The sequence below is a fragment of the Chlamydotis macqueenii genome, chromosome 3 (assembly GCF_036417535.1).
Source record: "Chlamydotis macqueenii isolate bChlMac1 chromosome 3, bChlMac1.mat, whole genome shotgun sequence".
Classification (NCBI taxonomy): Eukaryota; Metazoa; Chordata; class Aves; order Otidiformes; family Otididae; genus Chlamydotis; species Chlamydotis macqueenii.
The window spans coordinates 71,835,451-71,862,820 of NC_141558.1; the positions used below are offsets into that span (position 1 = coordinate 71,835,451).

Consider the following 27,370-nt stretch of genomic DNA (forward strand, 5'->3'; position numbering starts at 1 on the left):
AAGCAAGCTCAGGTTTCTTTTTATTTCCACCTTTGTTTTTAATTTGCTGCATTTTGCTGCTTTATAACTACTGCTAATAACCGCCGTTTATTTTTCTTTGAATTCCCTTTCTGCATCATGTGCATATCACTTCCAGGGGTTTTGGCCCAAAATGCCAGGGTCTCTGGCACGTGCTTATTTCATTTTTAGAACAAAGAACAATGAAAGATTTGCTTTGTGGAGAAACTTTCTACAAGGAATTACATGGACTTTGCAAACTGAGGTCATGAAAAATAATCGTCATTAGAATACACTGTTGAAACAAATGAGTCTTTTTCATGTACCCACCCGTTCCCTCCTTCCCCTGATGGCTGTGTGTTGTCTGCTCAGTCACTGTTAAGGAGGTTAATCACCTAATCATTAAACTTAAAGGTTCTCTTTGCAAAATGAACCATTGTAGGGTTATAGAGGTACACAAGACCTTCCTTGCAACTCCAGTGTGCTAACCACAGTATGCACTTTTGCATGGTGCTGCACTTGGCTTTGCTTTAGTTCTCAAAACACAGCAGTCACTTATTTCTTAGCCCGTTAGTTCCTTTGCGTATTGTCAGGGGAACCTCCGTTTTTATGTACAGGCAGGATGCTCATACTCTTACATGTAACTCAGATTTGTTTATTGGGTGGTTAAGGAGGAGAAATTTAGTATTTTATACTACAAAGCAGGTTGGTTGTTCACATGTGAAAAAAAAAAAAAAAAAGAGGAGGGAAGGTAAGCAAGAGACAGCAGTATGATCCCACAAATGATTTGAGACTTTTTCTAAGCCTTAAAAAAAAGCTTTATACCTTTTAAGGTATAAATCCTCATTGAGAATAGTGCAGCAGTGGATGAGGGGAGAATTAAACAGGGCTTTTTCATGGGTAAGGTCGCTGATTCTTATTTATTGGTGTTTGAGAGAGATCTGGGAACAGGAGGAGAGGAGAGATTTTTATTCTTTTTTGTTTGTTGCATGTTAAAAATCAGCCATTTCTAGCCCACTGGGAGAATCAGAAGCAAAGGCTGACTGTAAGAGCAAAAGGCTCTGTTGTAGCCATGACTCTAAGGACCATTGTAGGACTGGATTGAACAGCAGGTTGGTAACAATCATCTGATAATGTCTGAACTGTATAAAGTCCTGTAACATCCTAACTTAAAAAGGCACTGCAATTGTAAGTGTTGTGTTATGTGTGGCTACTTTATCTCAAAGGATGGGGAAATAATTAAATATAAATAGGAAGAAGTTAACAGTTATTGCAGGGGGTGTTTTGTGAAATGGAAGTAAAGTAATGCTCAGAGTTACCTGCAGTTCTGTTCACGTTCTGCATCTGTAAAGGTTCCCTACACCTAGTTCTGGTTCATGGTAACAACTTAATAGTGCAAATCATGGTAGGAGCAGGATGAAGTCTCATATTTAGCCAGACATGAAATGACACGCAAAGTCCCTCTGGGCTAAGAAGCCAACATGTATACAGAGAGATGGGCTAAATAAACTGGGAAGCCCTTTCCCCTAAGGTCAGCTGTAGGTTAACAGAAGCAGAAATAAAATATCCCAGAAATCACTTCAAAGTACTCTTTTCCCTTCTTTTAAAGACAGCTTATATTTAAGGAACTACCATATCCAAGTAGAGAAGTTGTGTTTTATCGCTTCCCTCAGTAAAAGACCACTTCAGTCCAGTAACTTACCAGTTTAGAAAATCACACTGGATCTCAGGATGCAAAACAGGAGCGATAATCAAAATATGTAGAAAAAGTGGCATGTGCTCTGGTCCTCCTCGTTGAGCAGGCTGAAAACAGGAGCCTGATTCTCACTTTGGCTCAACTCATGTAGGTCTGGAGTAATGTGGTTAATACCTTTGGAATTACGTAAGTGATTGAAATACAGATTGGTCCACTACGTGTTCATAACTCTGCAGGCATTGGGGATTAACATGGTAGTTGTATAAAGTTACACATGCATGGCACAAATGATGGCATCAAAGAGAAATTTTAAGATCCTTGGAAGCTTGTGTTCAGAAAGAATGCATTGTGTGACACAACTTTGCTATATAGCAGCTTAATTAGGCTTGCAATCCATCCTTTCAAGGAAATTCTTGAATTATTAGACATACTCTTTCAATTGTCTGCATATGTCCATGTAATTCAGCACTCACTATTGTGTTGTGTGTGCTTCCAGTTTCTACACTAAACTGCAGAATATTATTTTGCAAATTTTGCTGACTTGCTGCCCAGATAATTCAGCTCTGGTAAGGTTGGCATTTTAATGTATTTTGGGGCCTTCCTTCATAGCATCCAAGGTTGAGCTAGCAGTCAATAAGTAAATATGTCATTGTGTGTGTCTGCATTCCAGAATCTTCGGCCTCAGGAAAGTCGGACCGTATTCAGTGGCTCTGTCAGTATCCCGTCGATCACGAAGTCCCGCACAGAACCAGGACGATCGATGAGTGCAAGCAGCGGTTTAGCAGCACGTAAGCAAACAGAACTGTGGTGTTTTGGGGTCTACGCACAAGTGTTTTAGAGAAACAGCTACTTGCATTTGCTTCTATCCATACTGTCACTAGACAGGATTTTCAGAAAGGATGGCTGACTGTATTCTCCTTGAGGGCAAGCACAGTATTTTAATCTTGCTTTCAAAGGAGCACATGAATAAGCACCTAGCACTTTTGAGAGTCCCACATTTGTAATTTGTCAAGTTTTTTACACTGATGTTAGACTTAAAATGACATTCTTACCTTTGGGACTACTTGGCTGCTGCTGAAGTGTTTTAAATTAGTGGCAAGTTGTTCACATCTCCATGGTTATTAATTTTGTTGCCGAACTGTGTAGAGCTCGATGCCTCTATTGCTGCTAGCGCAAAGAGAAAGCAATAGAAAAACTGGCTGCTGGTATGGAAGAGTTGCATTGCATTGGAAACACTTTTCCTAGGGCTGCCATGCTGCCTTTGTGTGCAGAGTCAGCACAGTGACCTGTGCTGAGACCAGGCAAGTGACTAAATAACGGACCATGTGAAAATAGAGGCAAGACTGGTGTCCCAACTTTTCTAGATTTTTCCCTTTGTGTCGCACATGCTGCGTTTGTTCCACACTGTTAACTGCTTGCAGAAAGTCTGTGTGTCTGCTGTAGTCTGTACCTGCAAGCACAACCCACCTGCTCCCTGGGAAGAGGCCCCTGGAACTAGGCTGCCACCACAGCAGTTTCTACAACTGCCATCTTCGCTGGGAACATAGTGACTGTGTCTGTGCTGGGTAAAGTGTGCTAATGCTGACATCCCAAGGGAGAGACCAGAGAATCCCTATGAAAACCTGCAACTGGCAGCAAACAAGATGAAAGCTCATACAGCCTGCAAGCCATGAGCTGAGCATCCTGGGGACATGCTGGAGGAAAGCAGAACTAACCAAAGAGCTAACAAATTTCTGGTACCTTGAGTGGGCACCTGTAACACAGTTTAATTCCTCCGCGTGTTTTAGGATCGTCTGCACAAAACGGCAGTGCTTTGCGGAGGGAATTCTCAGGAGGTAGCTATGGAGCAAAGCGTCAGCCTATGGCATCGCCCTCAGATGGTTCCTTATCCTCTGGTGGCTTGGACCAAGGCAGCGATGCACCAACAAGGGACTATGAGAGAGAGGTAAGTGAACAGGAGAAAAACGAAAAAACTAAAAGTGTGTTGATAAAGATGAGGAAGTTAAATTCTGTCATGGGTTTGGCTACAAGTTTGTGAGTCAGTGACAGTGAAAATTTGGATTGCCTGTATTTCAGGCTATCCTGACAAAAGACTTTTGTCAAACTGTGTCAGCTCTGGTCCTGGTATTTAACAGGCAGACATTAACTCTCTGTGCTTCTTACCTGGAGATATGTGGGTAGTGAGGCTTCAAAAAATACTGGCCCAGTAGAGTAACAGCTTGATAGTGACCTATCACAGCTCGAAGTGGTGATATTCCTTCTGCCCTTTATTTGCAAAGACTATTAAGCTACCTTAGCAACCATTTCACAGGAGACATTTTGTACTCTGAGTGTCTGAAGTTAACAAGGTAATCTAAGAATTATCACATAATAATATAATTTGGAGCAGAAACTGGATTTAATAATTTATATTCTGTGCAGAACAAGACTATCATTGTGACAGAACTGCAGTCCTGCCCAGTGCTAAACTCAGTCCCTCAAACCAAGAATATTTTACATAGGAGTAACATGAAGTTGGCCAGCAAAACTTCCCCAGCCCATTTTCTTACCAATGAGTGAGAAAACTAGAGATCACACAGACTTTACATGGTACTGAATATATCCTTCCAGTTGAAGCTGGAAGGCAACTGTCAACCCAAACTCAAGCTCACACATAGTTGCATTCTACTGTACTCTGGGAGATCCAACTGGAGTAACTCGAGAGGATGCTTTGAATTAATATCCTAGGAGTGATGTAGAAGAGGTAGCTGTGGTGAAGACTGTACCGCAGTCTATGAAAAGGCAGGAGCCATTGTAGCTTCACAGGCAACTTGAAGTTGCACGCTCTGCTGACTAAGAGGCCCTCGGCAACATGCAGACTGCAAGAATCCCACAGGTCCTGTGTCCTTATGTCAGCGTCAGTTATGCCTGCTGAAAGCAGAGCGACCTGACAGCTTACTCTTACGTCTCCCCAGACCAGGAAATTCTGAGCAAAAAAAAATTCCTTGGTATTTTTGGACACAAGCAAAATATGCGGGAGCCTTTGAATCCAGTCACCTGTTGCTCAGGGACCCTCGGTCACTCTCAACCTCGCTATCCTCTTACTTACTGGTGTTCTGTGTCTTTGGGCTGCAGGACTCTGACTCTCCAAGACACTCTACTGCATCGAACAGCTCCAACCTCAGCAGCCCTCCCAGCCCGATTTCTCCTCACAAGACCAAGAGCCTCTCCTTGGAGAGCTCTGACCATGTGAGTTGGGACTCATGAACTGCTTCAGCATTCAGATTTGACATCACAACAGCTTGCTGTCCCCATGGCTGTCCCCTTCACTTGTCCCAGTTCTCACCTTCATCATCCTAACCCTCCCCGTTCCCTGTCTGAAAGTGATCTGGGAGTAGGGTACAGAAGAAGGTAAAATAAAAGCTGGTTGTCTTCAGCACCGTTCAGCACTGCCTCACCCTCCCTTCTCCAGATTTGACAGCAGCAAATGAGCAAAGCTAGGGTGTTGGTAAATATCAGATGCTGTAGATTTGTATTAGTATTGGTTTCATTTTTGTGGTTACAGCTGCTTCTTTTTTAAAGATATATTTATCCCACCCCCCTTCCACTTCCCAAAAAGTAGCTTAAGTAGACCAGACCCGTGTCAACAAAAGAAAATTCAGAGGGATATTGTTTTCATACAGTAGCTCATTGTACTGTCCAAAAGTAGCACAGAGACTCCTTCCCCTGCATGGGGAACGATCAGTATGTCAGAGGCACATAAAAGCTTTCAGCCACCACGTTTGAATGTCAATCTGATTGTCGCCAGCAAATCCTTATTGATTAAAATGATGCATATTTTACTACAGTACAGAGTTTAAATAAATATGCAGATGTTAGAGTAAAATACGTATGTATATATTCAAAGAAAAAAAGCATTGTGTATGCAGCAGAAGATGGATGCTTATTTAAGAGAGCCTTTAATTTAAGATTTGTGTTGTCCCTGTTTTCATGCTCGGTAATATACAGACTTGGAGGCCTGGCCTAAAACCTTTTGCAGGACAGATATTCCTTTTGCGTAGCACTCGCTGCACTGCCGGGAGAGGTCCCTGCAGTGTTTTTGCAACGTTTCTTCACTTCTGGTGGTAGCATAACTTTTAACTGTAATTCCTACTTTCTTGTCGATCTCCATCCTTTGCAAAAATGGCAGTGATTAGAAAGCAACCCCCTGCCCCGACAACCAGGACAAGCCAGGTGGCTGCCCTGGTTTCTTGCGTGCTAGCTGTGCAGCTGAGGAACCTTACAGCATGCTACAGTAGAGGTCCTTAAGGCAGCAAGGGAGTTCAACGCAGCAGGATTCAGCGGGAAAACTGTTTCCCTGGGTCAGCCTGTGGCCAGGTTTAACTCGGAAGGGAGCAGTCTTCCACATCTCCTTGACCATCCCTAACCAGAAAACTGTTACTGTTGTTACCAAATATTACTTGCTAATAAACATCAGCCAAATGAGTGCCGTTAGCCTGAAGCTAGCCGCCGCTGGCTACGCTGTCACTGTAGCAACAAAGAACCTTGAAGTTTGACCTCACACTGTTCACATTGCGGTAGTTGAAGATGCCTAGTCACCCACAACTGCCATGCTGGCAAGGTTGGTTTTCCTCTCCTTCCCCGCCCGTGCTGTGAGTTTGTGCAATTTGCAGTTGTTTCTATGTGCTCACCTGCTGTTTGGCTGCAACAGCAGGTCAGGTTGGAGGGCAGAAAGTATTGCGGTGGAAGACAGAGCCCACTGAAGTTGCAAAAATAAAAAGCTGAAGCTGGTCATGCAGTCAACAGAATAACGTGAGAGACTCGTGTACAAATGGATGGTAAGATGATGATGTCTCTTCTCTTTAGTTAGCAAGGCAGATGTTTTCATTTGGGAGTGTGTTCAAATGAGCCTCTCTTCTCAGTAGTATTGTTGCTGGCTTTATACTATGACCATATTCAAACATGTAAGGGCTTTTTGTATTTAGAATACTGGGTTTTGTGGGTTTCAGAAACTTGTTATGGCTGTTATTAAACCATTCCATATTCTTGCAGTCAGCAGTATATAATGTTTCACCCCCATAGAGATGTTTGGAGTTTTTGCGTTTCTGTCTTCCCTACTGGAAGTCATAGGTAAGTTCAAACCGTGTACAGTAACTTCCAAGTATGATCTAAACATGAAATAGGGAATGAGACACAGATCACTTAATCCATTTAATCATGCTGGGTCTCCTAGGTAAGATTTCTCTTTCACTCTGAATCATTAGGCTTGTCCAAGTGTAAGCTCATTCAATGTTATTTTGGGACAGGAATTCAAGATTTTTTTTCAGAAAGCAGCATATCAAAAGCCTGTCTCTCTCCTGTTTGGGTTTTCAGAGTAGCAAGCTGGTTGTGTTGTTTTCACTTCAAAGCTACTACTTCTGCAAGCCTGGCATTTAATATTAAAAGCTTTAGCAAACAGCTAAACACTTGAAATTAATTCCTCCCAGAATAGTTTTCAGTCTTTCTGAGGGACAGATAGGCAGGGCGTTACTTGCATTATTAAAATTCCCCATCAGCTTCTTTTTAAAGGCTGCATATTGCTTCAAGTATAGCCACTGCTTTTTCCTCACAATTTCCTCCTTTTGGTGAAGCATGTCCACGCACTTTTCAAAGCCTTTGCAGACTAGTTTTGTATTTACTGTATGTTGTATTTAAACATTAATCTTATTTTGATGTTGAGAGAAGGCATTTAAACAGCAGCCATTTAAGACAGAGCAGCCTGCGTGACAGTCCCCTGAGAGAAGGTCACAGGATCTTTTTGGTGGAATTTTTTTTGCAGTTGAGCTAATGCACTATCTGAAAATGGAAGCCAAAGACACAGCAAACAACTGAGTAAACCCCAACATTTACTCCATTATGGTGCCTGCAATCTATTGATATTACAAACTGACGTTTCAGGCACAGCGTAGGTCAGCTGTGTTACAGAACTAAGCTCCAGAGGATGAGAGCTCCACTGGCCTACGCTGTTTGTACATGACAATTTCCAAGCCTTGGCTGTCTCCTTTAGGATTACTGTATTTAATCATTAGTTTGGTACTGTGCATTGTTTATATGCATCTGTTCAAAAGAGAAACAGCAACTGTTCTCTCAGTTGAAAAGCAAATGACCGCATCAGTTATTTGAGAAGAGAAAAGTTCTCCTAGGACTTGAATAGTTTTATATATTTGGGGACCATTTGATTATACACTCAGTTTTAAACCACACTCTTTTTTGTTGTTGTTGGTATGAACACTGAAAACATATGCATACTGTAGCTGAGCTTTTAGAAGACTGATTGGGCTAGGAAAAGTAACTTGGTCATTTGAACTGTAAGACTCTTGACTGGTATCTCAAAGACAGTTGTCTCTTAAGGTTTGATGTTTGCTGCTTTGCACTGTAGCATTGTTTCAACTTCACAGTGAGAGGGCTGCATTTTGTCCAGGGAGCTTAAAAGCTCCCACTGAAATTTTGACTGTAGCATATGTTCTCTGTACACAGTATGTATCTAGCTGATTTTTTCCTTTTGGCTGAGACTGAAGCTGTTTGCATTTTTGACACTGCTTAAACATATGGGTTGTTGGGTTTTGGCTTTTTTTTTTTTTTTTTTTTTCTGCCTCCTCTTTTGATGGCAACAAAGGATCTGAACAGATTCAGGCAGCTACAAAGGATTCCAGGTTATAGAATGAAAAAGGTTTGTTAAATAGTTTTCCCCCGCACATGTGCGCACACAGATTTGTGGCTTCCTTCCACATTTCATAAACCCAACAGCAGAGTTACAGTACTCTCTTCTCTATTGCCGTTGACCTGTAGAAGACAGCTGGTGGTTTAAAAAAAAAAAAAAAAAAAACAAAAAAAAACCCAAAAAAAACCCCCACCACAACATTCCTGGGGCTGTGGTGAAGTAGTTGCTGCTTTTCCTCTTGGTTAGTTGCTGTGGCTTGTTATGAATGTGCATTTTGCCCGTTTTAACGAGTTTCAAAACTGAGTCAGGAATGTTATTTATCTCTTTGATTTGATTCTGATAAAATTACAAGCCAGGTGTGTTATTCTCAGGTATATGGCAGAGGGAAGTTGTCTTGTCATACCAAAAAGTCCCAAAGCATACTGTATTTACAGAAATGTAGTTTAACTGCACCTAACTGGTTCAGAGTGCATCAGCCTTTCCAAACCAAACAGTTGGAGTACTAACACAGAAACAGATTCTGGCACCATATTGTCTTGCAGGACAAATGTGCTCTTGGGTGGAAGGTGTTTTTTTCTTCTTTCAATTTTATGCACGCTGTTTAATTTTAAATGAATACATTAAGGGTAAAATTTATTGCAGAGCAAGTACTCGCACCTCCTGAGCCTTAGGCTGAGACTCAAAGTGGCACACAGTAGCTTCTGCTGTGGGTTTTTTTTTTTTGCTAATAGGAATCAGTTCCATGGTGGAAATGGGACAGCTTTCTGCACTAACACAAACTGCACCCTTCCACATGCTTTGTGTTCACACTGTATTTGACAGACACCCCCAGAAACTGCTCTGCTGCAGGCTTTCCAGTCTAAAGTCCAGCTCTACTTTGTCTTGCATTCCAGCCACAGCTCAGTACAACCTCTTCTAATTCTGCATTTGAGAAAGTCTCATCCACAGGGAAGAAATCCACAAACCAACCAGTGTTGGTATTTCAGAGCAATTATACTTGCCTTTTTATGTATGACAGTTTCATATCATTTATTTTTAAAATATGTTTTTTAGGTTTTTCATTGTAATATTATTGTACAGTTTTGCATGGCATAGATGTAATCACTTTTTTTTTGTTTTAGAGTATAAAAGCTGACAAGTGCGCGTGTGGGGGAAAGATTCTGCTTTTTGCCTCTTCTCACTATTTTGTTTAATGCCCTCAGTGTTGTAGGGGACATTGTAAGAGATTCTCTGCTACAGAACAATGATGTAGATTCTTTTGCACAGAAATATTTAAGGTGGAAAAGTCAACAATGTAAAAATGACTTCCCACCAATATTTTATGTTGGTAACACACTTAATATTAACCTACTTTGATGTACTGCAATAAAACAGGGAACTGTTAGAAATGCAGATGTTTTGTCTTTTTTTACCTACCTCCCTCTACTAAGCTTTGAGGAGGAAATGGAAAGGTGAATAATTGTGTCCTTGAGGAAGGTAAAACCAGCATGTTGTAACACATCTGCACAAGTATACTGTGGGAAGAAAAAAAAAAAAGATAAAACCTAAATAGCTCTACCACCTTTCAGAAAAAAAAAAAAATTACCAGAACCCTTGTGAAAATTCCAGGTTGAGCCACTCTGTAGTTTGGTATATTGAACTTCAACTGTAGTTCTCCTGGCCTCCTCCTTAGGTCATCTATTCGGTGTCAATACTTGTAGTCACTGTTTCTGAGGTTCTTCCTTCATTTAGTTACATATCCAATGTTTCAGCTGCTGCAGTATTGATGGAAGCTGGATTCTTACTTATTTCTGAGCTACCAGCATCAAATTGACTTTCACGCATCTTTAAATACCTGTGAAGTTTTGCATGTATCTTGACCATTTCACATCTTCCACCAGTTCCTCACAAGTCAGCCTGGGATTTTCTCTGTACCGGAGTCTATCTGTTGGTAAAAGTCCTAGCTTTGATTACATTCTTCAAACACTGCAGCAGGAACACAGGACTATGCTGTTACTGACCCTGTGTTGCCACCAGTGCCAGCCTGGGCATTCTCCCATTAACAAAGACCACCCAATCTGTGTCTTCAGAGAAGCAGGTTTAACCTCCAGCTTGCCCCATGGAAGAAAGAACTGTTTTCTGCAAGAGGATTTTTCTAGAATGTAGAAGCCTGCTCCAGCAGGGAAATGTTCATTCCTTCAGCCTCCATGTGTAGTCCAAGCAAATGCACAAGCTGGTACTGAGCAAGCAGCAGTGATTGATAAAGTGTTCTTGCTCACTGTAAAATGTCATTGTTTCTTTGACTTGAAGCCAGAGCCCACTTTCTGGCTCACTTTTTCTCCATAGCTGTTACAGTGACATGCAATTCCTCACATCACAAGTCTCTCTGGACAAAACTACAGAATCATAGAATGGTTAGGGTTGGAAGGGACCTTCAAAGGTCATCTAGTCCAACCCCCCTGGCAAGGAGCAGGGACACCCCTGACTAGGTCAGGTTGCTCAGAGCCTCATCCAGCCTGGCCTTGAACGTTTCCAGGGATGGAGCCTCCACCACCTTTCTGGGCAACCTGTTCCAGTGTTCTATAACTCGCATCGTAAAATATTTTTTCCTAATTTCTAATCTAAATCTACCCCCCTGTATTTTAAAACCATTACCCCTCTTCCTATTGCAACAGGCCCTACTAAACAGCCTTTCCCCATCTTTCTTGTAGGCCCCCTTGAGGTACTGGAAGACCGCTATCAGGTCTCCCCGGAGCCTCCTCTTCTCCAGCCTGAAAAGCCCCAACTCTCTCAGCCTGTCCTCGTAGGAAAGGTGCTCCAGCCCTTTTATCATCTTTGTGGCCCTCCTCTGGACCTTCTCCAACTGGTCCATGTCCTTCTTGTGTTGGGGGCTCCAGAACTGGACACAGTACTCCAGGTGGGGTCTCACCAGGGCAGAGTAGAGGGGGAGAATCCCCTCCCTCGACCTGCTGGCCATGCTTCTCTTGATGCAGCCCAGGATGCGGTTGGCCTTCTGGGCTGCAGTTATTAACACTTCTAGAACATACTCAAAAGGCCAGAATTAGGGACCCAGAGCTCCGATTAGCTCACCTAGTAAAGAAACATCTTACCTTCTGCTAGTTGCTATTCCTTTATGCAAATGCAAAACAACTCTATAGTTCAGCTTGATGTTATTCTTCTTAAACATGCTCTCTCTCTCTCAAGAGAGGGGAAATGGTTGCAGAGTTAAACACTCATGTCCCAGCACGGTATACAAAAGATCTGTGGTCACATGAACAAGCGCATACCAATGTCACCTAGTTGTGCTTACTGGAAAAGTGAACTGTAATGCTCTGAGTTATTTTGCCTTCTTTGCAACTTCTCTGAACACACTGGCTCTGAAGCTCACCTAATCCAAGTCCCTTGTCAGCTTTTTATACTTTTCTTTTTAACCTTTACCGTAAGCACTTAACATCTCAAACAATTCCACTGTTTTTACAGCTGCAAGGCCTAGAGCCAAAGGAGAAAAACTAAACAACGTCTATCAGAATGCAAAACAACACGGGAGGTTATTCTATCAGCATACAAAGTTAAGACAGCTTAATGCAAAACTATTACTTCACTGAACAGCAGAGTTCACTCTTCTCAAAGGGTTGGTTAGTAATAACCTGATGAGTACTTTTATTTTAACTAAACAGTATTGGATGTTTCTCAACCAAGTCTTGCATGAAGCAGTTTATGTTTATGATCTTGGAAGAAAGGTAATACAATAACCTGTTTTCCCTTTTACCAAAGATCCCTCCTGAGAGAGACCATTTATCCACTCACCTGTTCTTTACCTCTGGAAGTGTCAGCAGGCAGGATTTCTTACGTACTGAAGTTTAAGATCATACAACCTCTGGGCTGTGTTAACTGAGGAGGACCAGCTGAGCCTGCTGCTAAATATCTGGCACTTGCTAGATAAGGACATCTGCCTTACTAGGACCAGGGAAGCATCAACTCCACCAGCCACTCTTTCTTCACAAGTGGAAGGAAGGCAAAAAGACCCATGTCCAGGAGACTGGTAACAGAGTGATTTAAACAAAGGAAGACAAGAAAACAAGTCAATTACCAGGGATTTTTCAAGGCCAGTGCAAGGGATGTTCAGCCTGATGTCCCTCTGGCTCCTGATAAACTTGTCACTGTCACTGTTAGCACTAGTGACAAAGCTGCAATAGAAAGATGAAGGAATAAACAGGCCATAGATTAATGGCTTTGCAAGGGCAGTAGCAATTCTTTGAGCAAAAAGAACAGCAACAAGAGCAGCCTTGGAAGCTGCTTCTACTCAACTCCTGTATATCCCAGAGTTCCCTTGGATCTCCATTACTGCACTAGAAGATGAAAAAAACTGCAGGCAGAAGGCCCACCACACAAGCACTTTTTTTATTGAAATCAAGAAGTTGTACAGGTACAGGTTTTGTACAAAAATCTAAGAAAGTAAGTTGCCTAGCTTGACTCCAATATAGTTTAAAACTGTGCGTCTGGTTTTAAATGTGTGACATTTCAGCAAAAGCTTGAAATGCTCATGAGAGACATTACATGTTTGTCTGCCTTGCCGTAAGTTCTGCATTACAGGAAAACAGAGAGACAGACAGACTAGGTTCTTGGTTAGGAGTCCATCAAGCACTTGGTGTCACAGCTTGTAGCTTATCTACTTTGCCCTCAGGAAAGCCAATACCTACCAGACAGTGAAGAATCCCACTATTTGTGCTCAGATATAGCTCTGTTGATTACGTATTTGACTCCCAGAACTGAAATGGGTTGTGTGAGTGTACATGTGTGTTTAAAAAGATTGGCACTCAAGTATCAGATTTTTAAGATATTTCCTATGTTTAGCTTGCAAGCCAAAAAGAGGCAGAAAGCATAAAACTTCATCCTATGTACACATACCCGTCCTTTGCATTAAATTAACGTCAGTAAAATCCAGGAGGGTTCTTAGCCTGCCACCACTTGACTTACAAAAGTGGGGGAAAGGTGCTGAATGTGTCTATGGTAGGGTACGCCTCAGTATTTCCTTCTATAATTCACAGTATGAAAACTACTTTAATTCCACCTTAGCAAGAAAGAGGGAAGTTTTTTTTTTAAAAAAACTATTTTTTGAGAATTACAAACAGGTTTCAATATTAAATTCTGCTCTTGTCCTCCTTTCCCTACTTGTTATAAAACCCAATCAATATGCAGCCACCATCACAATGTTAAAAATGCATTCAAGGTAGTCGGGTGGTGCCTTGAAACAGTACAGAAGCACTCGAGAAGATAGTTTCCTGCAGGCTGCGGACTGTACTGGCAGTCAGCGTAGACAGACACAGCATGAAAGAACAGCTTTGTCCTTCTGAAATGCACACTTGGCTTCCAGGGCACAGGCTGCCGCATCTCAAGAGGATGGAGAGCTGGGGTGCAACACATGGGAGGCTAGAACGCTCTCTGCAAGGCTCAGATGAACTGTGCCCTCAGAACAAGACATGTTAGTTTGTTCTTACTAGTCCTCTGGCTTCTTGCCCCTACTGCTCCAATATTTGCTATATGCCTCTTGGAACATGTTTTTGCAGGGAATTTTGGCCTTCAGTTTGGTGCAGATAAGGAAAGAACCCCCCATCTTCCGGTGAAGAGAGTAGGTCTCCTCTGGCGGAGGGACAAGCCGATGCTTCAGCATGACTGGGATTAAACCATGGATCTTTTCAGTGGTGCTCTGGTTGCCGAAATCAAAAGGTTCCGAAGATGCAAAAGCCTCTCCCAGGATGAGGACAGCATTTAAGTGGGCATCTTCCATTTCCTGCCCAAAAGGAAAGAGGCATAAATAACATCACTAGCCATTTTACCCACCGGGGAGGAAAAGGAGAAATGCTAGTACCAGCAGCAGCAGCTCAGGAGAAATACCTAGCACTACCCACAGCAAAGGTAACCTCCAGCCCCCAACAGATTGATGAACATTGGTTAATATGGTTCCAAGCAGCTAAACCTTCTGGATGGCCATCTGCCCAGTCATGACATTTCAGCAGTCATCAGCACCTGCTGGGTCTTGCTGAGGAAGAGAAGGAAGGACAGTGGTTTTGGGGATAGCTGTATTGTCATTACTGCTCCCGCTCCCAAAAGGATGTGAGAGAACAAAAGGCAAAACCTCTTCTGCCCTCCTCCCTTAATCTTATCAACAGGGCCTTCAGGCCAACATTGGCTTTCACCACATCAAGAAACCTGGGGAAGTCCACAGACTCGCAACAAAGTTACCACTAGCCACCACTAAAAGCAAACCCTTCTGCTCCATACCTTGATTTCATAGCCAGTGAGGAATTTCATTTCAATGGACTTCTTCAGTACTCTCTCTCTGTCCATGTCAGCAGCTGCCTTGATTACCTGAAGAGGAGGAACACTTTCAGGAGAGCTAGGCGATGTCTGGAAAGTGTTTGTAGTACAGGGCTACTGTGTAGGCTACAGGTACACATGCTGCCTGCTCGCTTCCTTGCATCTGCCCTTATTTTGAGTGGTGTGCATAGTGGCCAGTGTAAGAGCTACAGCTGCTGGCTCTCCACAGCTCTTCCCAAGAGGGCTACACATAGCCCAGAGAATGTAAGGGACATAAAAAACAACTTCACAAATCAATCAGCCCCTCCCCAACAAAACAGTAGAGCCAACTGTGAGAAGCTTTAGGTGATACCTGCTGGCCCTTGCAGCTTGATTTATCAAGTGCAGAACATGGTGATCATGAAAGGAAGCACATATAACTTAAACATTTACATGAAGGTCTGTAAGCAAGCTAGAAGTCACAGGAAGAGACAGGGAAAAGGACAAGCAATTCCTGCATATGCTCATATATTAAAAAAAAAAAATCACTGTATTCTGAGTGCTCTGATATGCTCTGCTGCCTGAGTCTCCCAGTAAAGAAGATTGCAGTTCTCCACATTTGTCATTCAGTTTAAACATCCAAATGCAGATAGCCAGAGGCTTGCAGCAGCCATGCAGAAGGCAAGCTGTGGTAAGGGATGAAACAGGAACAGAGGTCCCTCTTTTGCCTCCAACCCTGCTTCCCTTCCACACCCAAAATGAATTCAAGTACAAAGTGATACAGCTAAGAGATAAGCAGAATTTTGCAAATACTCTTAAGACTTCCAGTGCGGCACTCCAGGACACAGTGCAAGTTCTCACCTCTATGTAGACATCTGTGAACTTCTCATCAAACCCTCGTGTTGCTCCAAAGTCCAGCAGGGCCACCTGGAAATGGACAAACCCATCTATATTAGTGTCAGCCACTCAAGTAGAGTCGGACCTGAAGAAGACTCCTGATGTATTCAGGAGGCTAAGCTGGCTGGAGAGCCTTTCCACTGCAGCTCAGCTTTCCCCCTAACTTATTTATTTCCTCACAGCAGCACAAACATTTGCACTAGTACAAGGCAGAGGAGGTATGGCCTACACTCACATTGTCACACCTACTCAGCTGATAACTCTGCTCAGGCTTTCTCCGTGGGGCAGAGCAGCACAGAACCTTTTCCCAGCGCTTTCCAGCACAGAGCTCAGGGATGAACAAGCAATTCCATCTGACCTGCAGGGCACTTGCAAGCAATCAAACCAACAAGCAGGACATCTGCAATTGCTTCCCCGGGCAGCCTTATCTTCAGCATAACACAAGACAAAAGCATTCAGCTAAAGAGTCCTTGGCTCAGATGTGCCCTGCTAGAGCACTGCCAGCTGCAACTTCCCACTGACCAGCTTCAAAGCAGATCCTGAGGCTAAGGAAGTAGCTGTGACTGGATCTAAGGCCAACGACAGGCAGTGTTACAGGAGCCACGCTCTTTCACTCAGACCAAGTGAGGACAAGTGGCAAAGGGACCGATTTCACTGCCCTACCTGCCCAAGTCTCAATGACAGAAATCTGAGAGAATCTCAGTATCAGCTCAAACTCCGGGAGTGGAGAATACTCAAAAGCTGGTAAAAACCAGCTCTTGTACAGGCAGAACAACAGCTGCTTGGGCTTACCTTGTGCAACTGTGGGTCATAGAAGAAGTTTGACCAGTTTGGGTCAGTCTGCATGTACCTGAACTCAAACAGCTCCCGCAGACACAGGACCAGGATGTTGTGACAGATCTTCAAAAGCAAAGTGAGAAAGAAGCAAGTCAGGAGGGCAGCAATCCATACTAACACATGTAATTTACAGCAGGCATCAGCAAACAGGGAACACATCACCACACTGGCAGGAACTATCTGCCACATGCTGCGAAACTCCTGAAGAGGTGAGAGCACCTCTCAGCAACTCCCAGCCCACACCTGCCATGGGACATCCTTATCAGACAGCACAGATGCCATGCAAGTTTTACATCAGCCTGAGCCATAGTTCACACGAGCCCCTGGATGTGCCTGTGGAGAGGGTGCTACTCTGTATCTGGCAGCTGAGAACAGCAGGCTCCAGAGATCATCCAGCTGCCTGTGCTACTTGGTCCCAGTCCTGCCTTTTACCTTCCTAGCTTTGACCACACACTTGGCTGTTGCTCTCAGAGCAAAGGACTATTTTCAGAGTGCGAAGAGGGATCCAGAAGCAGAGGTGGGAGAGACCAGTAGAGCATTACAGCCTACTCTGGTTGAAAGTCCTGCAGGACCGTGGCCAAAATGAAGCTAATGAAGCTCAGGGGTAACGAGATGCAGTTCCAGGGCATTTCAAGTTAAAGGCCCAAAGAAGCTAGAGGAGAGTCCCTTCCCATAAAGCTGCCAAGCAAAATACAGAGCTAGGTCCAAACCATTACTGAAAGGGTCTTCACTAGGTACACACACACTCACCATGTACTTAACAACAAAGTCTTCTCCTGGGCTCAGCACTGACCCAGCTTGAGGGAGCAGCAGCAGACCCACACCTTGGGACTGATAGGCATGGGGGAAGCAAGAGTAGCAGTCCCTGAAGAGCCCTGCTGAATTCAGACTACAGCAGGGCTTTTCTGTGAGGATATTTAAGCTGGAGCCTGTTCAGCAGCAGAACTGCCAGCCTCATTCTGCCCCTCTTCAGCTTCTGCACACCTCAGCGAAACACCAGATCCAAGAGGGAGGGAGGAAAGCACCAAATGCAAGCCACACCCTGCTACAGGACACTGCCATTTGGGTCAGAGGGCTATGGGTCAGCCAGGCCAGTCACTTATAGGAAAGAAGGGCTCCTCCTGCAGCAGCACCCACCCTTCCCCCCAGCCTTTTAAAAGCAGCCCTGATGATACAGCAGCTCAGAGAGGACAGACAGCTCAGGGGTCACAGGCAGCCAGCTCTGGCATAGCTCCAAGTCCAGTATGGCACTGACATCTGTTTATCTAGAGGAACATACTCTGCTTTCGTCCCCAGTGACCTGCTAACAGCTGATGGCTTGCTCACACCAACACAAAAGAAAAAAAAAGGAGAAATCCAAATACCAGAACAGTTATTTCTGCTACTAGAGCAGCTGCTTGTCCCACCACAGCACTCCAATCCCTTGCTATATTCAGCACCAGCACCTACCCATCCCTACAACCCCCCTCCTGTTTACTGAGAGATACTTTTCCAGCAGCCCTGTGCAGCACAGGTCAGTGTCACAGGTGGAGATGGCACCCAACCGCTTGCACTGAGATGATTTTGCAGTCCTGTCCAAAAGAGCAGCGGCAAAACAAGACCCCTCTGCCCTAGCTGACAACCTCTCCCAAACTTAAGGTAATCAGAAACAGGGCATCTAGGAGTCACGCAGCTAAGCTACCTCCCCTTCAGCAGCCCTTGCTATTCACCCCTCCAACCCCTCCCTGCTGAATGCTAGCGCCTGCAAGGCCTAGACCAGCCTGGGGAGACTCCCAATGTCACTGCCAAATTCCCTACACAGAAATCTTCAGAGAGGCTCCAGACAGTCCCCAACTCCATCCCTGCTCTTTGCACTGCTTAGGGTTTGCCCTTCCACAAAGCATCCCCTGGTCTACCAGTCACCAGGCAGGCCGAGCATGCTGCTGTGAGCAAGAGAAGACAGACCACCCCATAGTACCTCATTCCGAATCTCCTGGCTCAGCCCTACAGCTTGATCCAAGGGGAAGCCAGACACCAGCTCTGTCGTCAGGACATGCTTGCTGCACAGCTCATCCACTACTCTTGGGACATAAAAGAAGGGGTGGTCTTTCAGCAGCTCCCTAAGGGATGGAGAAAGGAGAGGAAAAGGTTAGGAGTCCTGAGAGCAGCCAGGCCCCTCTGCAACACCTTCCGCAGCACACAGTCCCTTCACACTTCCTCTCCCCACACCCTGGCTGTGGCTGCCAGGAGTCATTTTCCTCAGCAGTTACAGTAGGGATCAAGTCACCAGAAGCCACACCAGTGGCCTACAGCTGCTGCCGGCTCTTGAGGTCAGCTGCTGAAGGTGTTGTCACTCCAGAGCAGTGACATTAGGAGGGCTGCAGGCTGGTACATCAAGGGGCAATGGGCTTCTCTGCTCATGCCACTTCACTTCAGGGCCAGACTACACACATGCAAGAAAGAGGCCTTTTCCAAGGGAAGCAATGCCACAGGGACAGTTCTGCAGAGGGACAGGAGGGGCATTCAGCCTCCATCCAGCCTTTATGTAAAGACAAGCTGGTCCTCACTACTAAGGCAAGCCAAGGGAGCAGGCAGTGCTGGTAGTGCTCATTGCTGTAAGAGGCCTGAACTGAAGGGCCTTCTAAATGAAAGGATGGGAAAAGATTACAGCAGGCTGACGTAAGAGCACTGCCTCAAGAGTTGGCAACCTGGCCTCAAGAGTTACTGCAGTGCCTTCACATGTAGTAAAGCAGACAGGATCACACTGAAAGAGAGAGGACAGCAGCCACCTGCCCCATCTTCATGCTTCAACTTCAGCATCATAGCTCAGCTGACTGAAAACACATCTGGCCAACACAAGGTGGTAGTTCTAGGGGACAGCTCAGGCCACAAACACACACCCTTCCCCTGTGCTGCATCCCAGGGCACAGTGTTTATCTCCCTACAGTCCCTGAAGTTAAGCAACCTCTCCTGTGTTTCACACACACAAAGATAGGAAGGGCTGAAGGTAGCGGTGTGAACATACTGGAACTTCCTTGCACAGGCAGCTTCTCTCAGGTAGTCACACTCCAGGGCGAGCTCTCTGCTTAGGACTTCAATCAAATGCTCAGGGAACAAACCTGAAAGGCAGAGAAGAGAGTAGGCTTAGGAAAAAAGGAGCCCTTCAGGCTAAGCTTTCCAGAGCTGCAGCTGAAGAGCAACCAGCTATCCAGCCAACTCTGAGCTGAAGAGTACAAGAGGCCCCAGAGAGCCAAAGTGCATTTCCAAGTATTTAGGTTCTATGAGTAATCCCAGGCCAAGGCTACACAGCTGCTCCTAAAACAACGTACATCAACACTGTTTTGTACAGCAGGGCTCCATCCTCCCCGGCTCCCACCCCACAGCCCAAGCTGTGAGTGTCTGGTACAGGCATGGCTGTGCAGAGACACACACCAAGGAGGAGAAGCACCCAAACAACAGCCTGGGCAAAAGCAGGAAAAAGGCTCCAAACCGTATCTGCCTACAACTGGGAACAGCCACTGCCAGGCAGAAACAGCCAGCATGACTAAGACTGAACTGCAGCAGCACGTAGCCAGGGCCTGAGTTGCCAAGTCCAGTCTTCTCAGTCTTGGAGCTGGAAAACCAATCTACTACTTGGGCCAGAGAGGTCTGGGACTGCAGCAGCCTCTGCAGGGCCCTGCCCAGCCAACACTGAGAACAGTCCCAGGTTTTGTCAGCACCCAGCCTGATTTTAAAGCAGTATTTGTACAGTCCCACTAAAAGTTACAGCTGCTGCAGGCAGGTATTTGGGAAAAGGAGCAGTAAGCCCTGCATTCACCGTGGGAAAAGGGACTTCTCTGTGTGCTAGGACACTGAGCAAGCCCCAAGTCTGACAGTTCTCCACCTCTGCACAACTCTGGGAAGAAGAATGGGAAGAGCAGAGAATGGCAGGCATGGAGGGCTACAGGAAACATGGGAAAGAATGAGAAAATAGAGGACAAAGCAAGACTACCTAACCTGAACACTGCCCATGCTTCATGCCTAGAAAGCCATCAAAAGTGAGCGTACCCAGACACTTCATACTTTGCCAAGAGTCCCTATGGGTCCTTCACTATAAAGAGTACATGGAGACAACTGCACATTATCCATGGCCAGGAAAAAACAACACGGGTGCACTTCCCACCCTGCTAGGTGGGCACTGGAGCAGGCAAGTGTCCAGCGAAGGCAGTGGCAGCTCTGCAGCAGGAAAAGGCAGCAGAATACGGCTTCCCAAGTTGGCCCTGCACACACTGCCCACATCCTGCTTTCTGCAGGAGATCTGCTCCTGGGTAGACTTAGCAATTCTTACATCCTTTTCACTGTTTCCTCCCTCCAGCCTATGGAGGGAAGTATGCAATGCGCTGCTTGAATGGGGTTGGCAGAACTCAACATCCTGTCAGAACACAGGACCTGCCAAAGGTCTCTGGTTTTTTACCTTCAGGGAGAATATTGCTCATGCTCAGGACAGTCATCAGGTTGTTAACATCACTGTTGATGCTCTGGGCGACTCCTGGGTACTGCAGGACAGAATGGAAGAGGGCATCATTGAGACTAGATGACCCAGTTGTACAGAGTTAAAATAAAAACACCTTTCAGCTCAGCATCCACTGACCCCCACAACACAGCCACCTTCAGCTTGGCAACGAACCAGGGCATACCTAAGCCACACACCGCTCCTCTAAAAGCTTATTTAAAGGCCAGCATCTAAAATAGGGGACAGAGAGGTAGGGTAAGATGCAGCTCCTCAGAACCAGAATGGCCTGTTCAGGTCCAAGACACCAGTACCCATTCATACTGTTTCTAAAGTTTCCCCACTTTACAAAAAACATCAACCAGACAACCGACTTTGCCCGGGACCCTGCTCAGTGAGCAAGGGATCTCACCCTTGGGATTATAAACTGTGTTATACAAGGGGTTTCAGCTCCCGAACTCAGTTCTGTTAGAAATACCTACTAGAAATTACTGACAGCTTTAGTGCAAGTTGGTGAATACCCTCCTACATCTTCAGAATGCCACTGCTCAACAGTCAGTGCCTGCTAGTCACTTAATTTCTTTAACCTTTGAGGTGTGGCCAGAAGCCACACATGCACATCCCAGAGAGCGGACTGACCTATGGAGCAGGACACTGAGTGTGTCTTGCTTCGGAAAAGCAGCTCCTCACCACCATTATCCCCATGCCGCAGTGATACATCTATGATACATCTCCTGCTCATCTGGAGTCAGAGGCTGGCTCAAGGTGCAGAACCTTTTCTGTTCCTCCTTTCTGCTTGCACTAGGTAAGGTATTGCCGGAGCCAAATTTTCACTTGCATTAAAACATTTCTCTTCTGTCTAATTGTGAACACACTTAGGCAGCTCCCCTGCCCTTCTATGGGGCACAGAAAAGAGACAAGGCTGGTCTGTAAAGCCCACCTGGATTTTCATGGCAACTTCTTTCCCATTTTTCAAGCGTGCCAGGTGAACCTGACCAATTGAAGCAGCAGCAAAGGGGCGTTCTTCAAAGAACTCCAGTTTATCCCTCCAGTTGGGGCCAAGATCATTGTTCAGAGTTTTCTACGAATAAAAAGAAAGCATTAGGGTACAGGAAGCAAAGATTTAAGATTCTCGCTATTTGGAAATCACATTCCTCTAAGTTGACTCACACAGCCTATAGTAGTGCTGTGTGCCTATGTTCTGCTTTCTAGATTGTCCTCCCTTCCTCATCGTTGCACACCATTGCGAGGAGTGGTCCAGCCAGCAGTGCTCCCCCAGCACTGAACAGATGCTGATCAGATCTGTGTGAGGCTTTGTTGCTCTGGCCTAAAGGACAGAGGTCCTGAGCACAAACACCGCTGCCTTAGCAATACAAGAGTCCCGATTTTGGTGCCACTTGTTATCTTCCAGAAAATGAGCAAGGAGTTAGATATTTCTCCTCTTTCATCATGCTGCCAAGCTGAACAGAAGCAATCCAGGCATGCGAGAGTGACTCTCTTAAAAGCAATATTGACAATTAAACAGCACAGCCTGCTTTAACAGCTTTTTTGCTACATTGCCAGACTGCCATATTTAAGCTCTGGCTCTGCTCAGTGTCTTTCAGAAGATAAGTGGAGCTGGCAATTCCTTTTGCATCACCCTTCACATCTTAATTTACAGAGGGAAGTAGAAAGAACGAACATGTACATTAGGGAAAGCAAACTTAGTTTGCTTCATTCTGTCTCCTCTCAGCAGGTTAGATTTATGCAAAAAAGTAAGGACAAAGTTGCTGTTAATTTTCCATCAGACTCTGGCTTGTAAGTCTTTCTAAAATGGGACGTAGACATGTCTGGACACTGGCTTAGCATCCATGAGGAAGACAAGAGAGAGGAAAATGAAGAGGAGGCTACATTCAACAAGACCCTATAATCATACTGTATGCAACATCCTGTTCCATCAGCTTAGTCTTGGGACATAAAACACACCAAGTTCTTCCCTCTTTCTAGAGCTGAGCTTCAATGTTTTGGAGAGAAAAGGCAGCACAAAATTGAGATAAGGAATCAGATGTTACCCACAATTGTAAATATGCAACATTTATTGAAAGAATAGTCTTAAACATTCCCACCCACCTCCCTTACTGAGTGACATTTATTCTGTTATTGTCCCTCTTTCCCGGATAAGCAGGAAGGACTATTCCTCACCATCATCTGCTTTATCGGCATGAAGTCGGCGCTCTGACGTACACGCTCAAAAATCCTCTGGAGATGGGGGTTGATGAAGGCATCATCTGCAAAGGGAACAGCACACAGCAGTCAGCACAGGCACTGCATTCTCCAGTTCTTCAGCACACAAAGAAACACATGCATTTGCATTCAGATAAGCCAGGTTGTCCCACCCCCAGGCACACCCTAGTGAAGGTTTTGGAAATAATTCTAGTTCAGAAACTCTCCATACCCAGAAGTAGCACCTGAGGCATCACACGTTTAGAAGTAAGACAAACGGAAGTCCTCCGTACAAGTAGCAAAATAAATGGAAAAGCTACTCCTTCCTTTTCACTCTTGCAAAAAACCTGCGTATTACCCAAACATCACCTATGCTACCCTGCTGCTGCAGCAGGAGAAAGTTTCTGTGCACCCCCTCCCAATTACCAAGGGAAAGACAAATTACGAATACACTAGAAAGCATACTGAGAAGTTTTTTTATACTTTGGAATCAAGCATCAGTCATTGTGCTCCCTGGCTCTCCAGCAGCGCTGCCGAGAGCTGCGGGCAGCTCTGCACAGCACAAAGACTTTTGGTGTGATGGCAGGTTGCACAAACCCACGAGCAGAGTGCTCTGCACAAGCCTGTCATCTACCAGCCTGTCTTCTCACTGCGAGCAGTACAGCATTCAGGTCTAGGAGAGGCCACTGTGTCATGAAAACACAGGTCACAGAAGGAACCCTCTGGAGAGTCATTGCAGCACTCCCAGATTGATAGCATGGTTTAATCCAGTTCATTCTAAGGGGCAGCAGCTTCTCTGGAAAGTTGTGCAATGGTAAAACACCACTTAACAAGTATTGAACTCAGAGGAATCAAGATTCAGCATCTGCTCCTGTAAACAACTACTCAAATGCAAAGCAACTATGAACAGTCAGAAGAAAACACAGCTGAGCCAAAAGTAAATTAAGCCAGAAGGATTTAGGAAGTAAATATTTACATTCATAAGAAAGAAGAGGGATAGGGGCATACTGAAAGATCAGTCCTCTCCTTTAAGGAAAAGCCTCTACAACAGCCCAGAGAAAAGCCACCAATTGTGGCAAACTTTTCATTTCATAAAGGCTTATGAGGAATTTTAGATTTTCTGCTGCTCTCCTGACACTGGAAAAAAGTCCAGGACCCTCATCAGGGGCAATGTAGGAAAAAAAGTCTAGCCTTAATCTTGAGAACTAAACCTGTACATTTGCTTGTGACATTCAAATAAAAATGTATCATTCCTCTGTATTACAGATGCACATACAACCATAAGCCTATCCCAGGAAACAAGAAACAAAGTTACCTTAGGAGCCCTGTCCTGGGAAGAAGGGTGGAAAGGAATGGCGAGAAAAAGATACACCATGCAGAAACATGACATTAACACTCAGCCTTGTTTAGAAATTCCCACTAAAGCCATGAGCAGCGTTTAAAAGTAATAAAAAAAACCTCACTGCAGAATCAACAGTTTTTAAGAGGAGCTCCCATTCTGTCGCTGCAAGTCAGAGATTAACAGGCTTTGCAGGAACAGTGAGTAAAACTCCAGTGGTGACCTTCTAATGCTGCAAGAAGGCTAGACCACATTTGCGCATGCATTCCAAACACTGAAAGAAGCTTCTGCTCTATTATCCATGGTGTATCACTGCCAAGCCTCTGAATATTATAAGAGCTATTCTCAGGGGTATGTGAAAGTATTAGCTATCATGCTGTAACGTGATCACCTGCACCTCCTAGGATGACTGGGCAGAAAGAGAATGGACCTCACTAAAAGTGACTGCTGCTCCTAGAAGCCATTTGTGTCAAGGTATCAGGGTCTGCCACAGGCATTAGATCAACTTCTGTTCTTTTGCTTATTGCTGACATCCAAAAAACTCACAAGGTATATGAACCTTTAGTCTGACAGGGCGTTCTGAACCGGGGCTGCTTTGTCCAGTAGCACAATGCTGAATAGCCAAGAAACCTGCAAGTCCAGATTGACTATACAGAAACTCAGCAGTAACGTTAAAAATCAGTCATGCTGCGGAGGCAACTCTGACAAAACGAGGCTTACAACATGCTGATGAACAAGGTTATACATCTTTGTGGTAACCTAATGAGGCCTTACCAGAAACAAACACAAATCAAGAGTCAAGGAAGGGCAGTCTCAACTGGCAAATGCAGCTGCCTTTCCAGCATCTTCCAGAGCACACACACCACAACATGGGATGATTTTGGGCCTTTGGCATCCTTTCTGTGCATGACCTTTAGGGATGTGGGTCCCTAACAAATCCAGTGACTCCCAGAAGCAGACATCTGGGTTTTTAAGGACACTGCTTTGTAACTTCAGTGTGCTTTAGTTCACAGATACTCAGCTGCACCTGGACAAGGCAACACAGAGCCCCTGTGCTCAATTTGCACACATTCCTGTTAACAGAAGCAGCCAATTCAAACTCACCACGCCATGGAGAAGCCTGTGAAGTGGCAGGAACTACGTGACACCCTCTTGTCCAAACAGCCAGACCAAGAACTGGATACTCCGCGCTGTTGGAAGTGCCTCACTTATGTCACTGCAACTGTCCCTCTGCAAGGTAACTAGGAGCCTATGTTCTTGCCAGGCATTGCAGCACTCCACGCACTCGTCACAAAAGTCAAATGAGGGCTGGGCAGCGCCACTAAGGTTGCTAAAGGCCTGTATGCTCTTCACACCCAAGTGAAGTCAATTGGCAAGTGTCTGACACTCCTGCCAGAGTTCAGTAACATTAGAAGACAGCAGGCAAGTGATAAAAATCCATAGCATTTCTGCTCCTCAGAGCTGGCCTCTCACAGCTATTCCCTTTCCACTCACATCAAAGCCTTGGACAGCCATGAGCAGGTTCTGGGCACGCATCAGGTGCAATTCAATAATGTCCTAAGAATTTTAGATTAATCCCCACCTATGGTAGACAAGTCAACTTCAGAGCTGATTTCCTCACATGGCTCGCTCACCCCACGTGCCAGAGGCACTGACCACAGAAAGCAAGCAAGGAGCACAAGAGCTCCTCCTGGATCTTCCCTGTGAACCATCAGTCATTGGCAGTTGGCAGTTTCCAGAGAGTGAGAAAACAGCATACGGGTGGCAGCCTTCCACATAGCAGCTGCTGCCTCCCACCTAGCTTCGTTAATGTTGCCATCAGCCTGGCATGCACCTAAAACAAGTGATTAAAGAACGATGAAATGCCACAGTCGGGACTCTGTGGAACAGGGAGCTGGTCTTGCTTTATTGGCTAGCCCAAGCAATTTAATATAATACTAGATCCAGCCTCATCAGTCAACATCTACAAAAATTCAAGTAGAAGCACAAGCCAAGCAAGCTGAGTACTTCAAACACTCAGACACTGACTCAGTTTCAGTGACATCTTGAAAGCTATTTCCAGACAAGTGTAACAGCTATTTTTGGTTGGTTCTTTCCTTCCCTATCAAGTTGGGCAGGAAGACAAAGTGGACAGGTCCAGATAAGGTTTGAATTCAGCGCACCTGCTGTCTTCTACGGGTAATCAAACAGTTCAGTGCAGACCCTGATGCCACTCATGCTTTCACCTGTGCTCACTGACTTCAGAGCCCAATGGAGTACGTAACAGTTTGACATCTCCTCAAGATGAAAACAAGTGGTTTATACCTGATAAGATTATCAGCTGTACTGACCTTTCTAGCGAGGTTTTCGTGCCAACAAAGCACGTAAGCAACAAACTGGTGCTGTAATGGGAGAAGGCTGTGGATATAACCTTGACAACTTTGGGCGAACACAGAACAGGATCATGTTCTTGTCATCATCCTCCTTTCTAGCAGGACACCTGTGTGCAGAGTGTGATGTAGCTCTGCTTCTCAACAACTGCTTTTAACACAGGCATTAAAATTCACAGAGACTGTCACCTTATTTCAACCCAAGAGGGGCATTGGGAAAGTGGTGGTATATAGTCCACACATTTTGTTTTTACATAGTGGGATTAGACTGAACTGAATCAAACAGATCTTCATCACTGCTCTCACATGAGAAAGTCACTTGTCTAATCTCTCCATGTTCACTTGACATGGACAGATGCTGGACAGCTCACCACGTATCTGAAGAAATCAATTGCCCTTCGTGGCAGCACTAAGGAGGATAACTGAGGACCTATGCTACCACTTACCTTGAATACTTAGCATCTGTCCCAGCTTCAGCGCTGCTCCTCGGACCTTGCACAAGGTTCTCACGATTCTTTCTGCATTGGCCTCCGACAGGAACGGGCTAGAATCCATCACTGCTTTCTTTCCTGAGCGCAAGAAGAGGAATTGCATGGATGAAGAACACCAT

At 45.0% G+C, this 27,370-nt stretch overlaps 2 protein-coding genes across 6 annotated transcripts in view; one reads left to right on the forward strand and one right to left on the reverse strand.

Moving 5' to 3' along the window:
- Positions 1-9,764, forward strand: part of CDC42BPA (CDC42 binding protein kinase alpha) — a 188,623-nt gene extending 178,859 nt beyond the window's left edge. For all 5 annotated transcript variants that reach the window (XM_086745443.1, XM_086745439.1, XM_086745440.1 and 2 more), the window contains 3 exons: positions 2,364-2,481; positions 3,481-3,638; positions 4,808-9,764. In XM_086745443.1, the coding sequence (XP_086601569.1) occupies positions 2,364-2,481; positions 3,481-3,638; positions 4,808-4,939 (408 nt within the window). In that variant the 3' untranslated portion in view covers positions 4,940-9,764. The remainder of the gene's footprint in view (positions 1-2,363; positions 2,482-3,480; positions 3,639-4,807) is intronic.
- A 2,966-nt stretch (positions 9,765-12,730) lies between these two features.
- The window catches only part of COQ8A (coenzyme Q8A), a 49,577-nt gene continuing 34,937 nt past the window's right edge, over positions 12,731-27,370 (reverse strand). Inside the window, exons 6-15 of the mRNA XM_086745042.1 lie at positions 27,207-27,329; positions 23,032-23,117; positions 21,791-21,931; positions 20,815-20,896; positions 19,387-19,480; positions 18,340-18,481; positions 16,338-16,445; positions 15,510-15,575; positions 14,634-14,720; positions 12,731-14,142 (exon numbers count right to left, since the gene is read on the reverse strand). Coding sequence (XP_086601168.1) covers positions 13,849-14,142; positions 14,634-14,720; positions 15,510-15,575; positions 16,338-16,445; positions 18,340-18,481; positions 19,387-19,480; positions 20,815-20,896; positions 21,791-21,931; positions 23,032-23,117; positions 27,207-27,329 — 1,223 coding nt within the window. The 3' untranslated portion in view covers positions 12,731-13,848. The remainder of the gene's footprint in view (positions 14,143-14,633; positions 14,721-15,509; positions 15,576-16,337; positions 16,446-18,339; positions 18,482-19,386; positions 19,481-20,814; positions 20,897-21,790; positions 21,932-23,031; positions 23,118-27,206; positions 27,330-27,370) is intronic.